Source organism: Hippocampus zosterae, chromosome 7 (assembly GCF_025434085.1).
Source record: "Hippocampus zosterae strain Florida chromosome 7, ASM2543408v3, whole genome shotgun sequence".
In the NCBI taxonomy this organism is placed as follows: Eukaryota; Metazoa; Chordata; class Actinopteri; order Syngnathiformes; family Syngnathidae; genus Hippocampus; species Hippocampus zosterae.
Genome location: NC_067457.1, coordinates 5,948,101 through 5,967,468, shown reverse-complemented (window position 1 = coordinate 5,967,468; position 19,368 = coordinate 5,948,101). Strand labels below are relative to the sequence as shown.

General features: G+C 45.8%; 3 protein-coding genes across 7 annotated transcripts in view; 1 reads left to right on the top strand and 2 right to left on the bottom strand.

Moving 5' to 3' along the window:
• LOC127603964 (glutamate receptor ionotropic, NMDA 2C-like) overlaps positions 1–10,600 on the bottom strand; it is a 33,714-nt gene extending 23,114 nt beyond the window's left edge. The window contains exons 1-4 of one of the 4 annotated variants that reach the window (XM_052070716.1): positions 10,383–10,535; positions 9,331–9,467; positions 3,969–4,406; positions 3,478–3,867 (exon numbers count right to left, since the gene is read on the bottom strand). The gene's annotated coding sequence lies outside the window, so the exon portion shown is untranslated. Of the gene's footprint in view, positions 1–3,477; positions 4,407–9,330; positions 9,468–10,382 lie in introns of all 4 variants that reach the window. The other 3 variants (XM_052070717.1, XM_052070715.1, XM_052070714.1) reach the window with 3 other exon arrangements.
• Positions 10,303–11,487, top strand: bhlha15 (basic helix-loop-helix family, member a15). The gene has a single exon (XM_052070759.1). The coding sequence runs from the start codon at positions 10,412–10,414 to the stop codon at positions 10,976–10,978; it is 567 nt and encodes a 188-aa protein (XP_051926719.1). The 5' UTR covers positions 10,303–10,411; the 3' UTR covers positions 10,979–11,487.
• Positions 11,488–11,682: 195 nt separating this feature from the next.
• tecpr1a (tectonin beta-propeller repeat containing 1a) lies at positions 11,683–19,209 on the bottom strand. 2 transcript variants are annotated; one of them, XM_052070718.1, is made up of 24 exons: positions 19,033–19,209; positions 18,330–18,581; positions 18,068–18,250; positions 17,868–17,990; positions 17,614–17,733; positions 17,369–17,543; positions 17,194–17,294; positions 16,987–17,088; positions 16,751–16,893; positions 16,152–16,627; positions 15,921–16,066; positions 15,640–15,795; positions 15,403–15,552; positions 15,113–15,270; positions 14,759–14,989; positions 14,537–14,633; positions 14,217–14,296; positions 14,077–14,133; positions 13,822–13,996; positions 13,607–13,742; positions 13,445–13,537; positions 13,247–13,353; positions 12,961–13,080; positions 11,683–12,711 (listed from the first exon to the last, which is right to left on the bottom strand). In XM_052070718.1, the coding sequence occupies exons 2-24, from the start codon at positions 18,552–18,554 to the stop codon at positions 12,607–12,609; spliced, it is 3,459 nt and encodes a 1,152-aa protein (XP_051926678.1). In that variant the 5' UTR covers positions 18,555–18,581; positions 19,033–19,209; the 3' UTR covers positions 11,683–12,606. The 2 variants fall into 2 exon arrangements, with proteins under 2 accessions (XP_051926678.1, XP_051926679.1); XM_052070719.1 differs by having other exon boundaries at positions 19,043–19,197.
• Positions 19,210–19,368: the final 159 nt, after the last annotated feature.

Genomic DNA, 19,368 nt, shown 5'->3' with positions numbered 1-19,368 from the left:
TAAATCCCTCCTCAAAACTCACTTGTATTCTTTGGCGTTTGACTCAGCATGACTTAGATTTGCTATTGTTTTTACTGCTTGGTGCTTTCTACCGCCTTATTACTTATTACTTATTACTGATTCGTCTTACTGTTTATTGTATATGTTAAATCGCTCCATGTACAGCACTTTGTATGCAGCGATGGCTGTTTGAAAGTGCTCTATAAATACTGTTGACTTGACTTGACTTGACTTGACATTTGCATGCTCTTTAAACAAAAGTCGTTTGAAGATCTTTCATTGATGAATCAATAGCTTTGATACACCGCTGCTCTTTCATACGGTGCAGGTGGGCCCTCTCATAACCTATAAAGACTTGCCGTCGACTACCTTGACCGACGTGTCGGCAGTGTCCGCGGCCATCAGAGACCTCTGGGATAATTAACAACACATCCTCGCTTTGATTCAAAGCAACAGCCGAGCGGGTTAAGCGCGGCCTCGCTACTGTTGGCGGGCTATCAATCATTCATCTTAATAAGGTTTTGATGCTCGCGGGCTTTGAGGTGCACGCCGCAAAAAAACAAAGCGGCGGTTATTAGCGGCGAGATCAGCTGGGAGGGGTCACGCGTGGGGAAAGATGGAAGGAGAAAGAGCCTTTGGTTTTGTTTGGCACGCTATATCATTTGGATTTCGCTCCATATGATTATATCCGTTATTTACAAACACTGTGCCGTGGAACATTGGTGTGAGAAATGACCCGATTTCAATTTGAAATGCTCACAAAAAATATTGTTATTATTGTTTGACAATGAGCCGGTAAATATGAAATGACGTGATCATTATTGAAGTTACGCGGTGGACTAAAGCCCCGGAGCAACACTGAACTATAACAATAAAAACAGGCATGTATTCTTGATCCTCTGCATAGAACAATTGACTATTGTTGACTGCAGCTTGCTGGGGAATTGTCACTATCTCTATGTATTTCGATACTATACTGGCAAAGACGCACGCAACAGAAGGAGCAGCACAATGGCCATTTAAACATTTTTGTGTTGGGATTTTGGTGGAGGATTGGATTGGATTAATAGTATTTTGATTCATTTCAATGTAGAAATATTTGTAACGCTTCATGAGCCTTTTACTATGTATGCACGTAATACCTTGTACGCTGCATTCCAGTTATCTGCCCCGTACACTCTCTCCTCCGAATTATAAGGCAACTCTCGGTATTTGCCACTATAATAAGTAAATAAACGCCAACTGGAGGAAAGCGAGCACAAAGCCGGCGAGCGTATCGAGCGCTCCTTTAACAGTTTAATCTCTGCTAGATGATGCAGATTACTGCTGCGTGTGTTTGCGTGTTTGTGTGCTTGTCAAAGGCCCTCTATGCATAAGCGGGAGTGCAACGCAGAACGGGTTTTCATTGTGTGTGTTTAATCTGATGTAGACAAAGCACATCGGACGACCTTTTGACGCAAAGTGTTGCGATTAGAATCAAACGTAAAGAAGACACAGTGTTAAGGTTTATGAGTAAAAGACGGCCTCGTAGTGTTGCGACTGTGACAGAGTTTGGCTTTCTTTTTCCTTGATGTTGTTTGGTTGCTGTGGGCCTTTATTTGGTCACACAGGACTGGGCTTGTTTTTCTGTATTTAAATTTGAGTTACACAGTTACAAGTTGTCACGACGTCAAGCCTTCTAGGAACTAAACGATTTCAGCCATAACTTGAGATTGTGATTGTGTCCATTTAAGGAATTTTGGCGGAGCATGGCGGCAAACTTTGATAACCCGACACAAAATATTGAATTCTAGCAATCCAGCTCCACGTGGCCTTTCCAGCCTCTGTTCTTCCGCCGTGACAACCTGTTGGAGGGAAATGCCAGCAGATGTGTTTAGTAAGCGCCTTGCGAGGGATACACACACGCACTGCACGCCGCCTCACTACACAGCAGTCAAGTCGTTTACGCGCTAAGCTGCGATGTGATGGAGTCCTCATGCTGAGTCCCCGGAGGGTAGGCAGAAAAAATGAGCGGAGAGGATCTACTTGACGGAATGAGCGCCACTATCGCTATCGTCATCGTCGCCGGAGATTCATCAACATGTGGCGTAAAAGCTGTACCTGTACCTATAAAGGGGCAGGGTAGATGGCCCAACTCAGGTCTTGTAATTTTGCAGCAGATGGGCAAGGTGCCCCATTATTGAACGGGATAGTGTCAAACACCAAATTTACAAAATGAAAACACACACAAGGAGCAGCAGTTGGTCAAAACTCCATGATGGGCCAACCTGACTCCAGTTTCTGACATCACTAATTAGGCCACGCCCCTTCAAGGCACACACGAAACACAAAAACACTACAATATGTCCAGTAACTACTAGTTTATGTCTTGACAATTTATTTTCGCCTTCTCCCTACAACATGGGTTTTTTTTTTGTTTACTTAAAAATAGGGGAAAAAAATGAACACATAGACAAATAGATCATAGCGCCACACTCGTTAGCAATCACGGCTAATATCTCTTTTGCGTACAAATTCTCTCAACATTTTAATATGCGAGCGTGTCACCGCCAAACTACTGAGCTTATTACGGAGAGACGTCTCCTGCCACGCGCATTCATCACAATTAGCATTTAAGCGGCTGCCGCGCTACAGCCGAGCCTCACCCCTCTCTGCGTGGGGGGGTGCCGCTCGTGACGATTTTGACAGCTTTACAGGAAATCGTTGGCGAATGCGCAAGATGAGTGACTTTGAGGGGACAATTGGCTTTCTGACACTCAGATAAAAATTGACAGTAAAAGTCCTGCTGTCATCCATAGACGCATACATCTTATGGGGATATATTCATTCCCTGCCTGTAAGGAGTTTGCACTCGGATTCTTTTTAAAGCATTTTAAGTACAATGAGGTACATGTGACCAAATAATACAACGTTGATGTGTCAGAAAGCACCTTGGTTAAGTACGTTTTGTTTTGTTTTTTTAAGCCACCATCTATACGCAGTGGATGAGAGGGCATCTTTCGCCTAATGTTGTTAAACTTCTAGTTGTACGTACTGAGTGAGTGGATAGTAATGGAGAAAAATGAGGGCTGTTGGGACAATTCAACGAGTTGAGCAGCTGAACGACTGATATCTGCATGAAACAGTGTTAGTGTTTCATTCATTAGTAATCCATGTTGAAGGGAAGGGGGAGGGGGTCCTAATTGGGCGTGCATTCTACTTCAGATGGATTGTGATGGATTAAGTATCTACAGCAGTAATTAGAACCACTGTGCTGCTAAGTGTGCCCACTTTCACTAAACTGGTCAAAAATAACGTATCGACGTACAGTGACAGGCAAAACAATGAAATGCTTTTCCGCTAGATGACAGAAGGGACATCATTTATGCGCGTATCCATTTTTTTTTCATCATGGTGGTGTACCGGGAGATTATATTCAAGTGAAGATGCGTCTTGGCCAAGTAAAAGTCGGTGTGTGTGTGTGTGTGCAGCACTCACCTGGGGTTCACACGGCCATCCAGCAATAACTCCCGACACTCCATCCCCACGACGCCGATCCCTTCGCAGATGATCTGATGTTGGACCTCGCGATTCCCAACTTTAACGTCCTTACAAGGGAGTGCGGTCACTTGCTATGTGCATGTTCTACAGTGTGCATATAGGACATCAGTGTGTGAATCCCAGGATGAGGAAATGCACGGCGGGATATAGATTAGGAGCGAGGATCTCAAGAGGAAGACTCCGGGTTAACAACTTCGTTGCCTTCCCATCTCGGCTCTCCCGATGCGCATCCCCCTTTCCCGGCTCGGACTGAACTCCCTGGGGTTTGGGTCTAGGAAAAAGTTCTCCTACTTGTATTCCGCAGGGACAAAGAGGATGACGAGCTTCCTGAAGACCAGATAAAAACAGAATGAGAGTTGGCAACCATACGAAGGCAAAGCTGGTCCAGATGTCAGAGGGAAAAGTGCGAGGCACTTGCAGGTCCTCACCCTGTTGATTTCTTCTCTTTTTTTTCCTTTTCTTTTATCTTTGGGAGGGTTGGAGAGTTGGGTGGTGCCGTAATCCCGCTCGTTTCACCTTTTCATCTCGTCTCCGTGCGCTCCATCACAGGAGGATGTGAGTCTGGATAATAATAGGGTGAGGATTTAGCCTGCTCGCTCCTCCTCCTCATCCACCTACTCCTCCTTCTCTCCCCCAGCCACTATACTCACTCAGCTCAGCATTTCCACGTCATTATTCACCTCTTCTCATCAGGGCCACCTGTCCCATGTTGCCCCCCCCCCCCCCCCCCGTTCAGTTACCTTCATTTCCTGCACCATCAACAGGTCTGAAACGAATGCCATGAATAGGAATGCGGCCACTGCCCCCCGTCGAACACTCCTCGATACCTCCGGGCGACAATTGTTTGTCAGTCTTGCGTTTCCATCCTGATGAAAGGGGGGGGGGGGTGACAATGCGAGAAATGTATTATATTATTTGACACACACACACACTAGTTTTGAGCATAGTTAAATAATATGCCAGCTTCATCATTAATGCATGCCCTTTGCCTTCAAGCATTTAAAACCCAATACTGCTGAGCTTCAATCCCAATATGAAGTCATACATTCTGGACTCCTTTGTTTGAATCCAATAAGAATGTTTTTTTATGACAGCCGGAGACATGTACTTTGTGTTTCTAATGCACAAACATCTCAGTTTGGAGATGAAAGGCAATCACCTGAGATCGAAAAGCATGGGGAAAAAAAATCATGATAGCGAAGACTCGGGAGAAAGAAACTCAGTGCGTCTTCACAGTTACAAACACGTTTGTCATTTTTACGTTAGTCGCGCCTGTCACGCTCACGCCATCCGACGGGCGTTTGTGATGGTTTTTAAAGAGTCGCTTCTGGTGATGAAAGCCGCGCGGCGTGGTCAGGTGACAGGCCTTTTTAGCTATAAATACGCACATGCCAGTTAAAATAGAGCATTTGTGATCGGGTGACTCAGGCGTGCCGAATGCAGACAGGGGCCAGTTTCGCAGATGTGCTCATATAAGTGATTAGGAGGCATTCAATCAACAATATTTGTTATTGCGGTTTTCAGTGGCGGTGTGATGCCTCACAACACATTTTGGACTCATATTTCGGTTCGAATTTATTCATTCAAAGGGGTGGCAAAGGAGGAGTTGATGTCAGCACTATCATCAGCAACTTCACAAATGCTCCAAGCTAAAAACAACTACTCTGCCTTCCCAAATGGCATCCATCCCTGTCTAGGGCAAAGAGTTAGCCACTAGCTAAAAGACAGCGAGCTAATCTTAAAAGTCATTAAAGTCATGCATAGGCACATTTCTCACTTTGTAAGTTTAATTAAGGGAGGGTCAGTAAAAGTGGCACCGTGTGTGTATGTGTGAATTCTTTTTTTTTTCCTTCCGGCACTGTGACGCTAGTGCAAACTTAATTGTTTGTTTGGTATCAGTTCGAAAAAATGACGTTGGTCCATTGTTGTGCTAGTAAAAGGCTAATACATGAATGTATGGGCATACATGTAGATATAGTGTTCAGTATGTATAAATAGAAACTCAAAAGATACATTTTTGTTGTACAATTGTCCTTCAATGGTCAGCAACAATATTGGAAAGAAGAAATGATTAGCACCATCTGCTGAATCTGACCCTGCCCTGAATGCGTTCACTGATCTAACTTTCCCTGTTTTTTAAAAACAGAAATTATGTAAGCTACGATGATCAGTTGTTGCTATGCAGAGAATGATTATTATTATCAGGGCTACATCATTACCACTGCAGAAGGGGCCAATCATACTGGAAAAAGGAACAATTAGGCCATCTGCTGGATCTTTGCCTAAATTGATACAACTTTTGCTGTTGTTTTCCAAAGATCTTTGTGGGAAAATAAAATACACAAGGACAGACGGGACAATAAAAAAAAATTATATCTATGCTAGGTCGAAAGGTTGGGTTTTAAATGCGTTTCACAAATAATCAATGAGGGTCTGTCTGATGCATAGCGGAAATTCAAACCACACTGAAGCGGCAACTGAGAAGGCGCGACAATCTCTGAGCTTGTGGCGGGCCTTCGGGACAACTAAAAGCATTGGGTTTGTTGACTGGGGAAAACGAGATGGAGTGGAAAAGTGGAGCATGTCTGTAACAGAGGGAGTTGCAAGGTCATGTCAAGATTTAAAAAACAATAAAAGTATTTTTTAAATGGGCACAGAAACAAACAGGCAGCCAGAACTAGAGTGATTGGCTCTCATTTAGGGGTATCAGTTAAAAATCTGGACGGCATTACAACCGTGTAATAAAAAAAAAAAAACATGGATTAGTGTTTCAAGGTCCAGAGAGGATGAAAAGGGTCTAACTTTGACAGTCGTCTCATTTGGAAGAAACCTGATTCATACCTACACTAATTTGTTGGCTCAGTTTAAAACCTCGGTGTATGTTCACCCCTGACTGAGCATGCTCTAAATTCACACGGGGCACAACCAGATCATCCAGGACAAAATGCCATCGCCTCTGTCCTTGTTCACATTTTTTAAATGAAAAACAAGTTAGCTAAACCCAGTGCGATAATTAATTAATCACTTGTTAGTAACAAGTGATTAATTGATTAATTCGTGAATTACTGAAAACACGTCCAATAATGCCATCTGCTGGATAACAAGGGTACTGCATTCCGTGCGCCCAAAAGCCTACACCGATCTTCCTTTTCCTGCTGGTTTTCCTTTCATTTTTCTTCTTTGGGCTTAGAACTTTAAATAAACTAGCAACTCGGATGCGATCCATTTGTCTCATATTAGGAGATGAAATGTGCATTGAAGGGTGACAACCCCTGCTCGTTACCCAGCGTTGGTGTTCAGTCACCTGAAAACTCGGCACGTTGTTTCATGACCCGGTGCACGCGCGTGCATGTGTGCGTCCTTCGACATCCTTTACGTCACAGCCACTGTGAGTCAGCTCCCCCTCTTGCCTTTCCTGAGTCACTCATCCAGCGGTTGCCTGGCTACCTGTGAGTGGGGAAAGTTTCCAATTGCGTATTTGTTTCCGTAGATAGATGGGGCCCTGATATTTATTCAGGAACAACTGTAACCCCATAATGCATGTGTTTGTGTATCATCTCATGGACAAAAGCTGACAAATCAGTATAAGAGCATCCTGTTGTGAAGCAGGAGTGTAGGTGTGTGTGTGTATTAATAAATAAGTAAATAAGCTTTTCCTTGTGTCGCTTTTTAAAACACAGTTGCAAAGGGCTTCACGGGTATAAACCCACGTGCAAAATCGAGACAAAGCATTCAAGCGCGGACCACTACTGGGGCAACATACAGACAATTTCCTGCGAGAGTTGCTTCCATCAATGTTAAGGGCTGACAGGACTTGAACCGGTGCTATACATACCACATATTTTCGTGCGCAAGTAGAAAAGCATTGCAATATTTATTATATCAGATATGTGGAAGAACTGTCAAGCGCCCCCCCCAATCCCCCCCCCCCCCCCAAAAAAAACTACGGTACTTTGTAAGGTTAAAGACATGCCTCTGGTCCCAACGACCCAACAAGGAAGGCTGGAGGTAATGTCAACACTTTGTCTGGATTATTTGAACTGTGTATTGAAACTCTGACAAAACTGCAACCTGTTAACTATGGAAATGCTTTGATGGAAGAGAACGTTACGGTGATGGAAATGTTATTGTCTTTGCCCACCGCCCAAATGAATATGATCATCTGGTAAAGTGAGAATGTCAAGAGTTGAGAGCACATTCCAAATGTTAGCTCGAGATCAACTGAACCTGAAAGCTGCAGGCTATTGACCGATTTTTGTCGCCAAACTGCATATGCATGCCAGTTCACAGTCGAATAAGGACTACTGATCTTCGCAACCGCTTTTACGACATTTCAACACAACAAAATTTCCTGCACCGACACACACAAACACACAAACTGGACACTCCGTGCCAGAGTGTTTGATTGAGGCCCACGACCTTGAGTTGGTAGATAACAGGAATGCACAAATACAGTTAGTTGGTGCTCATTTTTACGACACACGAGGGGTCAAATGCAGCTTTTTCTATCAACCTGTCTGCCTTCAGCTACAAAGCCCCCTCCATTTTCTGTCACCATGGCCCCGTCGTGACATCCACACTTGTTTTCCTTTCAGACCTGTGGCCTTGGCCTGATGGAAAAAGTGACAAGCGGTCCAGATCTTCGCCCCCCCTAATTCATCTCCCCTCCTCCTTGCTCTTTCACGATGAGTCAGGAGCTTCTCTTTTGCTCTCTGCACTATAATGGATTCAAGGCACCTGCTGTCCGTGACATCACGGTGTGTTCAAAATTCTCAGTTAGTGGGAATGACACGATCACCCACCGCGCAGTGATTACACAGTCACTTGCGTAAGACCTGCTGGTACCTTTCCAGAAGGACACAACAGCCAAAGCCGCTGTTTAAAGCCAACTTCTGTCCTTGGAGTCAAGCTGCCGCACAGACCCCAGGCTGGCCGAAATTTTGCTTTGCTGAAATGTAGTCAATTTGCTGCTTTCAGTGTTTTTTTTTTTTCATGCAGAGGCCAATGTTTGCTTGCCTACTTACTTAAGTGTATTCAGCTCTGAATTTATCAAGGTGGCGGTGACTAAATAAACAGTGCAGAGCCTTCGGGCCAACCAAGTTTGAAACTGAACAAACTCAAACTAGAAGATAATGTTTCCACAGAGCCAGCATCAACGAGTTTGGGTTGATTAGATACAGTGTACCTGGGGAGGAGGGGAAACCTGGCAGGACCAGTCTGACACACACACACACACACACACACACACACACACACACACGCACACGTGCTCACAAACAAGTTACTCAAGGACAGGGCAAATATGCTCTTCAAAGAGTTGGGAGCGTCACACCTGTACATTAATACCCCTGCCAAGCACAAAAACTACAAAGGCAAGAGGTAATTTGATTGCCATTGTTGTTTACGTTAGCCGGATTATACCAAAGTTGCACAGTGGATTGTCATGAACATTTTACTTTATATTTGGGTAAAAAAAAAAAAATGCGAGGAGAGCAAATATTTTCTTTTGCAATTTGAGTGCCAATGTCTTGTCGCATGCTTCACGGAGCAGGAAATGTCCTACAATGCTCATTGTGAACAAACTATATTCTATATTCACAACAAGGAATTGATTGGGCTGGGGGTTGGAGGCCTAAAAAAAGAGCCTTCTTTTACAATGAGGCGACAGCAGGAGTTTGTAGGGCCCATCAGAGTGCGTATGTGGAGGGGGGCGGGGGGGAAGGCGAAAGGTTGGGGGAGGAGCTTTGTCTGTGAGCTGCACACTGATAGGCCGAGGAGCGCTACGTGTACCTCATTCTGCACCGGGTCCCTCACATGTGGCACTGACATCTGCGGCGTCTCCGCTGCATGGAACGCAACTTTCTCCGCGATCTGCTCATCCGCGTAAGATGCTGCGTCCAACTGCTGACTGCAAGGCCCAGCTTTTCCTGTAAACAACCATCGGGAAAAGGAAACGTTAAATTCAAGGTAAGGCACTAAGTGCTTTTCCTTACCGGTGTCTATTAAATGCACTTTTTTTGGGGGGTGGGGGGGTCAAACTTAATTAAAGGTCTCGTGATGAAATTATTGAAGAGCGTTTTTGGTAGATTTGAGTAGTATGAGGTTTTAAACCGATTTCACTTGACTGAGCAATTCCATCGCAACATTGAACAGCCAAATCAATAAAGGAGTGGGTGAATTGGTCAGCTGTCGGAGTTGCTGTTTGTGCAGTCTAACCTTGAAATTGACATTATCTCGGGAGCAAAGGGGGGTCAGGGAGGCGCACGCTCGCAGGTCAGCATCGTGGAGTTTTCACACCGCAACAGACTGATTAGATACAGCAGGATGCATGGCTGTTTCAATTGGAGACTGACTCAGAAAACAAACAAGCATATATCTCTATAGGAGATCATACCTGTACCTTATTGATTCAGGGAAAAGGTCCAAACTGTACAATTCAATAATGAGCCCGACTTTAGAGCATTACCGTTGGAAGAACCTATAAACCAGGCGTTGAATAAGTAATCCTTATTTGTAATAATTGGGTAAATATTTTTCAGCAGTTGCTCTTTCCGGGGGGAAAAAAAGTACTTTCACCTTTAGGGATACACTATATCGTCAAATGTTTTGTTGAACCTTTTATCTCATGCCAGTCCTGAAAGCGAGAGGCAGAACTGTTTTGTTCCACTAGATGGCAGAAAATACATAAGGACCTTGTGGGATCACTTTTTTTTTGGGGGGGGGGGGGGGGGGCATGCCCCTGAGATTTTTTTTCTGTTGTAAAGTGACTTCATCTTGTCGACTTCGATTGCACATTGACATCTCATCCATCACTTTGTCTTCATCGGCCCGCAGACACTGACCTATTTGGAGAATCCGGTAAAGCATCAGGATGAAGTCCAAGGGGAAAGCTGCGAAGCAATCCAGACCAACCTGGTCTGATCCGGAGCCAGAACTTGAACCAGACACAGAAGCGGAACCAGGCTCCAGCGAGCAGGAAGACTCGGAGGCCTCGGTGAGAATCGGCTGCTCCTGGAGAGGTTCCTTGAGGAGCAGGGAGGGCAAACGGCAAGGAGGGGCCGGAACCCGTCGGCGCCGTCACCACAGTTCCACCACGAAGGAGCGCAGCATCCGGCGCCTGGAAAGCAATGAGCGGGAACGCCAGCGCATGCACAAACTCAACAATGCCTTCCAAGCGTTACGCGAGGCCATCCCGCATGTGAAGATGGACAAAAAGCTCTCTAAGATTGAGACGTTGACGCTGGCAAAGAACTATATCAAGGCCTTGACTTCCATCATACTGGACATGTCGGGGGCCTGCCTCCCCGCTGGCGAGGTCCCGTCGGAGGCCAGCGCTGCCAAACTGCTCCAGTGCTACCAGAAACACCTGGAGGAGGAAGGCGAGGAGGGTCTCACCCAGTATCTCACCCATATGCACACTTTAAACCAACACAGCTAGCAGACCAAGAGACTGGTGGACTTTTGACCAGCAAGGACTGTAAGGCAGTGGGGGGTGGGGGGGGCAAATCAAATCTAGTTGCTGCAGGGGCACTGCTGAGGGATCCAGTCAGGAAGGATATGTTCTGGAGGAGCCCAGTTGACTTGATGTATTGCAGCGCTCGAACACGCAAGGGAGATGCTCTTCACGCAAAACGAAGGGTGAACTTAATTTGGCGAGATCTTTGGACTGTCCCGTCTCTTTTTGGCGTCTTAGCTCGGAAGCCGGGAATTCTTCCTCTCCAATTGTAATTGAGTGATCTTCCTGCCTTTTCTGTTAGTTGGAGAAGAAAAAAAAACGAGCATCGCCTTCAGTCAGAACGACAACGTGTGCATTTCAATGAAGTGTGTTTGCTCATTTGCTTGTGGTGGTGATGAGCTCCCGTTCCCCGACTGACTCATCTGACTTGTCTGCAGAGATGTTGTTTTAAGAGTTAGGTTATTTGTAATGGCAATAAACTCTTGTATTTATTGACTGGTACAGTATTTAATCATGCGCTAAATGTGTGGAACGCGCCATGATACTGAAATACTCAATCACAACAACAGACCATTTTTATGAATTCCTTATATTTATATAAAGGGTACGTGTATGTGCATCCTTAATATATGTTAAGTATTTTTTGTGCAATTGGGTGTAACATATTCAGAACATTTTAAACATAGTATGAGTCAATTAGAGATTTGTTACAAAAATAGTTTTGTTTTTTATCCAGCAAGACAGGAAAGGTCTTCCCCCTTTTATAATGCACACGCCCCAAAGACAATCACGATCAATAGTGGTCAGAAGAATGACTAAAAACACAAAAAAAAAAAAAAAAAAAATCAGCTTGTCGGGAGGTAAGAAGTAACCAACAGTTTCATGAGACTTGGAAGTCAAAGAGGGAGGGTGGTGCCGAGGGACCCATCCCAGTTGATCCTCTTAATGAGTGAACACAGTAGTTTACTTACCAATAAGTCTTTACACAATTACAACCCAAGATTCATTGAGCTCTATGCTATGCTGAAGGGTGTTTGTTTTGACTTCAAAAGGTGTCTCAAGACTTGCTGGCTGCTCCTGGCACATTCAAGCTCAATTTCCCGTCACTTTTACAGCACCCGCGTTTGGCCGAGGCAGGGTAAAAACATGAAATATATACAGCATGAGAACACAAATATCCTCAGAGTAAACAAGCAGGGAGCTCAGGATCGTATAAAATTAAACTAAGCATTTAAACTTGCTTTCCACAGAATATCGCACACTATTTCACATACACGATCAATAAACGCCTCTATACAGATACCACATTACAGTATATGATGAAATGTTTTTGGAGACTACTGGGTGACAAGAAAAAAAGTCAAATATTTTTTGGGGGGAGGAGGGGGCGGGGTGAATAAAGTGAAGCGCGGCGAGACGTTCAAAGCGAAGCTACCATGTCTGCGACGGAAGAAGAATGTCACAAGAAATAAAAGTCCGACAAAGGCAAAGACAAAATAAAACGCCTACGTGCATGGTTGTATGTACAGTAAATGCACCTTGAAAAACATGGCCGGTGAGTACCTTAACATCACAGAATGCTAACATTGACCTCTTTGTCTCTTGACAATTTAGGTGCTGCCGGAAGTTTGCGTGGGAGTGTCTGGAAGGGCAGAGAGACAGAAAGGGCGGGGCTCCATGGTATTTCCTCGCACTGTGATGTGGTCCCACCCGCCCTAGATGGAGAGGGAAAAAAAATCACCTTCAGGCCCCTGAATAAATACAGTTAATGTGTGTACACATTATTTATTCAGTCAAGTTTTCGCCTTCTTTTAATCACGAGCTTCATCACAATGTAAATTAGTCGTTAACCGCCTGAGTGTTTTTCTGGTTTTGCAAGGTTTTACCTAGAATTTTTATGTGGGTTTTTTTAAATCTTTCACTGGAACCGTCTTTTTGATGAATGGAGGAGATCACTTCCTTACCCCAATGCCATAATCCCACGATTGTCCTTTGGGCTCCAAAGGATGAATTCCGAGACGGTGGCACACTGTCCCACGACTCAGACTGTGACTGCCCTGTACCTTGTCTGCTATGATCCAAACCTAAAATCAAGACCACTGCGTGAGTCATCTTACAAGCAAGAATAATTGCCTTTAACAAGCTTGTGTTTTTGAAGTACAGCATTAGTTTTCTAATGCTGTATTTCTATTATTTTGGCTGTGCATTATGAAAAGATAGACAATTTGGATTTGTGTGGTATGCTGGTACCTGGTCAAAAGGCCCAACAGTAACTTTGCGCACATTATTAGAAACATACTGCCATGAGGAGCCCTGAGGATAACTTGGGGTCAAACCATTCCGGTACCACAAATTACCTGACCAGAATAAATCAAGCATAAGATTAGAAGTGGTAGTCTAGAAAAATATGATGACATGAACAGTAAACATGAATTAAAAACTCCTCACCATTTTCATCAACAGCATAGACAGACGTCCTTCCGACAGAGACCTGCTTCAGCTTCTGTTTGGTTGGAGAAGGGACGTGGTACCAACACTCACCTGCAGAGAGAGACAATGCACAAATCGAAAATCTGCCCATTAAGAGTTTTCGAAATTCCCTCCACTAACCTGCAGGGGTCTGAGGAAACACAGATCCGCGGAAGAAGGCAGAACCGTCCCTGGCGATAGCCCAAACCTGGCTAGCGGCCCCGATGGAAATGGATTGAAAGGGCTGATCCGTCCCGACGTGAAGCCATGACGTTCCCTTCATCGAACACATTGCAATTAAATAAGATGCCTTTTAAATTTGCTACAGGTGATTAAAAAAAAGCCGCCTTCCTCACAGCAGGAGTGAGTGCAGTAACTCCCAGTCGGCAGAGCACATCTCCTTTGTTGCTGATGGCCCACAGGGGGACCACATCCGCATCGCTGTCGGGGGTGCAGGGCAGGACGGTCACGTCACTCAGTTGAATGGGCGGGACTTCCTGCCAAGGTCCAGTGGTCGTCAGTTTGCACTTCCTGTTCAAGAGAAGGTTTCATGACTGATCAGTGACCACTGCAAATAAATGCTACACACAGTAGTCGTTTTCAAAGAATACCTTGCCCATCTCCGGCGTCGTACAAAGTCCTTCATGGTTTTATGACCATGATACCACCTGAATGCAGAGTTGAAATTTGATCAAAATCCCTGTTCATGAAAAGGTTTGGTTGAACTCAACAGACAACAACAGAGACCCACGCTGGGAAATCAGCAGCGTACTGCCAGCCCTCTCGGTCCGTCCCGCCAGAGACGCCATAATCGATGGCCCACTCAGACACCTGAAGACAACCAACGGGGGACAGGAAACATCGTTCAACAACGTCTGTTTTCTATTGATAATAATAATAATACATTTTATTTACAAGCACCTTTCAAGACACCCAAGGACACTTTACAATAACAAAAAACACAAAACAATACAATAATATTGAGCTGGTTTGTTGCGCAATGTGTTTGGGTGAATTCACGACCGTGGGAAGGGGCAGGCGTTGGATTTACTTCACTTTCGTTCTACGTACCCATGCCCACTGAGGGGATGGAGGCTTGGTGGTTGTTTTTGTGCGCTCATGCAGTCCCGAGGCATCACTCCACATGTAGCGGTCAGTAGGGAGCCCTCTAAAGACATTTCACAGAAAAAAAAAATGTGAATGACAAGATGTCAAACACAAAATATGCATCAAACGGAATTATTGCAAATGCGTAACGACAATCTGAAAACTAATGGACAGTGAGAACTGCACCTGTTGGTATAGCCGGTGACAGGGTTCCATCTCTGGTTCTCATATATGTAGACGCTCTTGACGTCAGTTTGTGTGTAAACTTGGTCATTACAAGTGGGCAGACCGTGGAAGAAGCCTCCGCCGTAGCCCCCGGCATAGACCCAGGCATTGTGGTCATAACCAATCCCCCACACGATCCCAATGCTGTTACACTCCACGATGCGCAGGTGACCTCCGATCTGACGCCAGAACCTGTAAAATCAGGCGGAGTTTTCCTCTAAATTTTGAAGAAATAATAGCTGGAAAAAAATGTGACCAAACTAATATACAATACAATACATGCTGACTTTATACAGTGCTTCATAGCATGTTTACATCTGGTCGCAGGGGGTGGGGTACGGCATGGCCTCAAGGCTGGGGGTGGGCTCGCTGACAAAGATGTCCCCTTTACAGGTGATAGACCAGATGGCTTGTTTGGAAGGAGGGCCCTGAATGCCTCTGGAGTCGCAGCATGAGGCACTCAACAGCGCCAGCTAGATGTACCGCGGAAAAAGAAAAAGGCGATGAATTTCCGACACAGCTTTTACATTGAATCATAACAAATCCCTCCTCGATTGCTCCTGCAATATTTGTTTTCAACTGCAAAGAGACATTCCCCTCCTTACCCAGTCGTGCATCTCCTCTTCTGTTGCAGCTGCCACTCGAATTGGCCACCTCTTTTTGATGCGCTCGGGTGTGTAAATGGCAAAAGTGTGTTTGGCATCGTTGAGCACGGGCACCAGGATTGTCACCTCATTGAGAAAGGCGTGCAAGTACTGCGGCGGGGAACCAGAAGTGTGCAATCAGCACGAATGAGCAACTGTGTACAGGTACTAACAATCGCATCAAGCGTCCCTTCTCACCTTCTTCTCCTCATTGTAGTTATAATAGACGAAAAGGATACCATCCTTGTTGCCCTCCGGTCCCGAGAACTGCTCGAGTGCAAAGTGAACGTCTACCCACTTGTGCGGCTTCCAGTCCCTCCACCACTGCATCGTACCTTTCTTTACCCACACGCACTATCATGGAGGCAAGCAGGCATAAGAAATAAAAAGGTGGGGAACACCTCTCAGTCTGGATGTCGTTAGGTTTTACCAGCGTACCAAGCGTCGTGGCAAATGAGTGTTCATTCACTTGCGCTCACCTGCTCAATGGCTTGTTCATAATGTCGGAACTCATCCACCTCTCTCTTGGTCCTCTCGCTGAGTTGTTCAAAGATTTGTCTCCGCCAGGTGGCCATCTGAGCTGCTGTGACAGACAGACTCAAGGACTGGACGGACTGGGCCAATACTGGGGAGAATAAAACATATGTCAGAGGATACATTTATAATAAGAGAGATAAAAACGCTTTAATCGGGTCTGCCGTTGAACCTACATGAAGTGCTCATGGTGCTGTGGAACCAGTTGAGTTGGGAATGGCTGTCCACAGAGCAGCCCCCACCACTGACCCACGCCCAAAGAGGATGCCCATCTATCCCATAATTGTCCTCCATGGCTAGGGTGTATGTGGCCACGGATGACAGGCTGCAGGTGTCTGCATTGTCAGACAAATTCCCAGTCTGGGCCTGCTGGGTCTGCGGCACCTCCAGATCCACGTTACTCCACTGGGAGTCAACGGGGCCTCCGGTCTGAACCGCATCAACAAGCAGAGTGCTACTATCTCCTCTCTCGTCGACGCTCTTTTCCCGTGGGACCGCAACTGAGACTGGTTCTCGGTCAGAAACCGCCTGGTCAGAGGATTCAATGCTGGCATTGTAACAGCCGACTTCATCTGCGGATCCTTTTTCTGTATCAGACTCTACGTCACTCAACGCAGACGGAGGATGCAACTCGCTGAAGTAACATCCAGCGCTGCGACAAAGAGGAACATAACGATGAACAATAACAAATTACTCTTGTCAAAGATGTGTTCATCTAGTGAACTGTAATTGATTCGTACTGCTTAAATGAAATCTGTTAAGTCGGTATTGTCACCTTTGCTGACTGCTGCTACTGGAATGAGGCCGATCCCCATCTCTGAGAGCAGTGACGGCCCTCCAGGTTTTCCCACTCAGCTCACTCGCTGTGACACCCTGGCGGAAGTACACAGCGCGGTCCTCGCTACCGATTCCCCACACCTGGGCAACAATATACATTTTACAAACGTAAGAAAGGAACACAGGGAAATACTTTTTATCGGACAGCGAGCATTGTGGACATCTGTACTGTACCTGATCATTGAGTCCAACATTGATCATGGCCATTTCTCCAACCATGCTGATCCAGCCGGAGCCACGTGGATTGTGGGAGTTGACCCCGCGCCGGAACCAAACCTGGTAAAGCAACATGTGAACGCTACAATCTTCATGGACGTCAACACCCAAAGAGACTGAACTCAAGAAGGTGCTTCCTGAGCCATCTCCAACTCATTGACTTACTTTGTTATCTTTGGTCAAAGCCCAGACAACGTTGACTCCTACTGCCACATGCATGACGCCTACGTCAGGGCTGGGAGGGTCCAACATTGACCACGATGTACCTGGATGGAAGAAAACGGGAGTCCCAATAAGAGAATACAAACAAAGAAAACTGTCCCGATCCCAGCAACTGTACCTTGGTGATTGTCTCGACTGACACCCTCCCTTACAATCAGCTGGCCCTCCCACAGCACAGCCCACACCAGTTCTCCAGGGCCGCAGCTGATCTGGACCACCTCCCCGGGGAGGGAGATGTCACGCCACAAAGAGCCCTCAGGATTGTGATGGTAAATACCTTCTCTGAACCACACCTGCACACAGACAGGAGGGGTGTCATGCTTCCTGTTACACGACTACAGGATGGGAAGTGAGACGTCGCACCTTCCCCTGTAGCGACACAGCCCAAAGACAAAGGAGGCCACGGGGTTCCTCGGTTAACTCCCATCCACCACAGCTGATGTCACTGATGGGATCTGGCAGAGAAGTCTTCTGTGAAGGGATCTATCAGGAAGAGGGATGCAGTTGAACATTTGGTGGCCAAAACAGAAGCGGCATCCTGTATATACGTTCGAGAGCAACGTGGTGAAACGTAGACATAAAAACGGGTGAAAACAATTAAGACGACTGCAAATGACCTCAGCCCAAGAGTCTGTGGCTTTGTATCTCCTGTGGCGGAGCCATCGCCTGCGACGGACACAGGAGTTCCACTTTTTGTCCTTAGTGTAAACAGCTGGGAAGTCAATTGAGTAAGTCCATCCCTAAAGATCATATCCATCATAAAAACAGGTCGCCGGGCTCACAAAAATGAGCGCAAAAAAAAAAAAGAGGAACTTACCTCTTTCTCTGTGGGTTCCCCCTCAAAATTCTGATCCACATACCAGTCACCCTCCCACTCCCAACTGCTGGACGGGAGCTGGAAACTTGATGGAGGCTGGTGGTGCAACCCTGTGACATCACTCCACTGCCAGCGGTCGCTCGGTAACAAGCGCTCAGAGAAGCCACCCACAGGGTTCCACCGCTGACAAGACAGGCAGAGAGAGTTGACATTTGACAGATTCACAGTTGTCCTCCAGGCATAGACTTTGGAGAACACCCACTTGATTCTCATAGGTCTCCTCCTGGAATCGGATGTGCAGGTCACAAGCGTGTATGTTCAGGTAGATCTTGTTGTCAGAGGCTATGCCCCAGCAGCATTGTTGAGCCGCGGTCACCCGCTTAAATAACATCTCAGCGTCACGACATTGCTCCCACTGCTGGTCCGCTGTGGACAGGCTGTAGACCCGTCCGTGCACGTCCACTGCCCAGAGCCGGGAGGTGGGCATGGCTGCACCCGGGACCACAGGCTGAACCTGTGTGAAAGGATAAAAATGGAATGCTGCTGAAGTTTGCCATAACGCTCATCATTTGACATATTTTATTGATTAACTTGGCAACTGTTCATTTAAAATGTCAGGATCATGTTTGCATTCACATTTGGACATTTTCCCTACAAAAAGATTTTCAGATTATCTGGAAAGCAAAATGGCTACTCGCTATGCTAACCCATATACGCTTAAATTAGCTACTAAAATGACGCTTTCAAGACCTACACAGTGTTAAATTTGCGTCATTAAGTTAGTGGGTATTAGCAAGAAGAACTCGACAACTTAGTGAGCTCGTTTTCAAGGCGCAAGGTTGTATAAATGAAGCCAAAACGATTCAAACGCCAGCAGCTTTACACGTAATAACACCCATTTGGCATTGGATTACCATCTTAATCCTCCTCAAATAGAACGTACACAGATACCCAGAAGCACATACCTCGAAATACCTCTCATTAACAGTCGCAGACGTCCCCTTAGTGTTCCTCGAAGAGAAATTATCCTAATGCACAGTGGAAAATCATATTGTTAGTCGTTGCTACGACTTTAATGACAGACACCAGGTGGTTGAGCAAACCCGGAAGCGCTGCTTTGTTTCTTCCTTCTCATTGGCTGCTTCCGTGGTGAATGGTGTATGTGACGGTGATATCCAAAAGAGGCCGCTGTTGCTTCAAGTTTCCCAAAATAGCCTTATATTATAAGGCTTCATTTATTTATAAGGCTTATAAATTCCTACAAACGACACCAGATGACAACAAGAGAGCTAGAGAGAGCG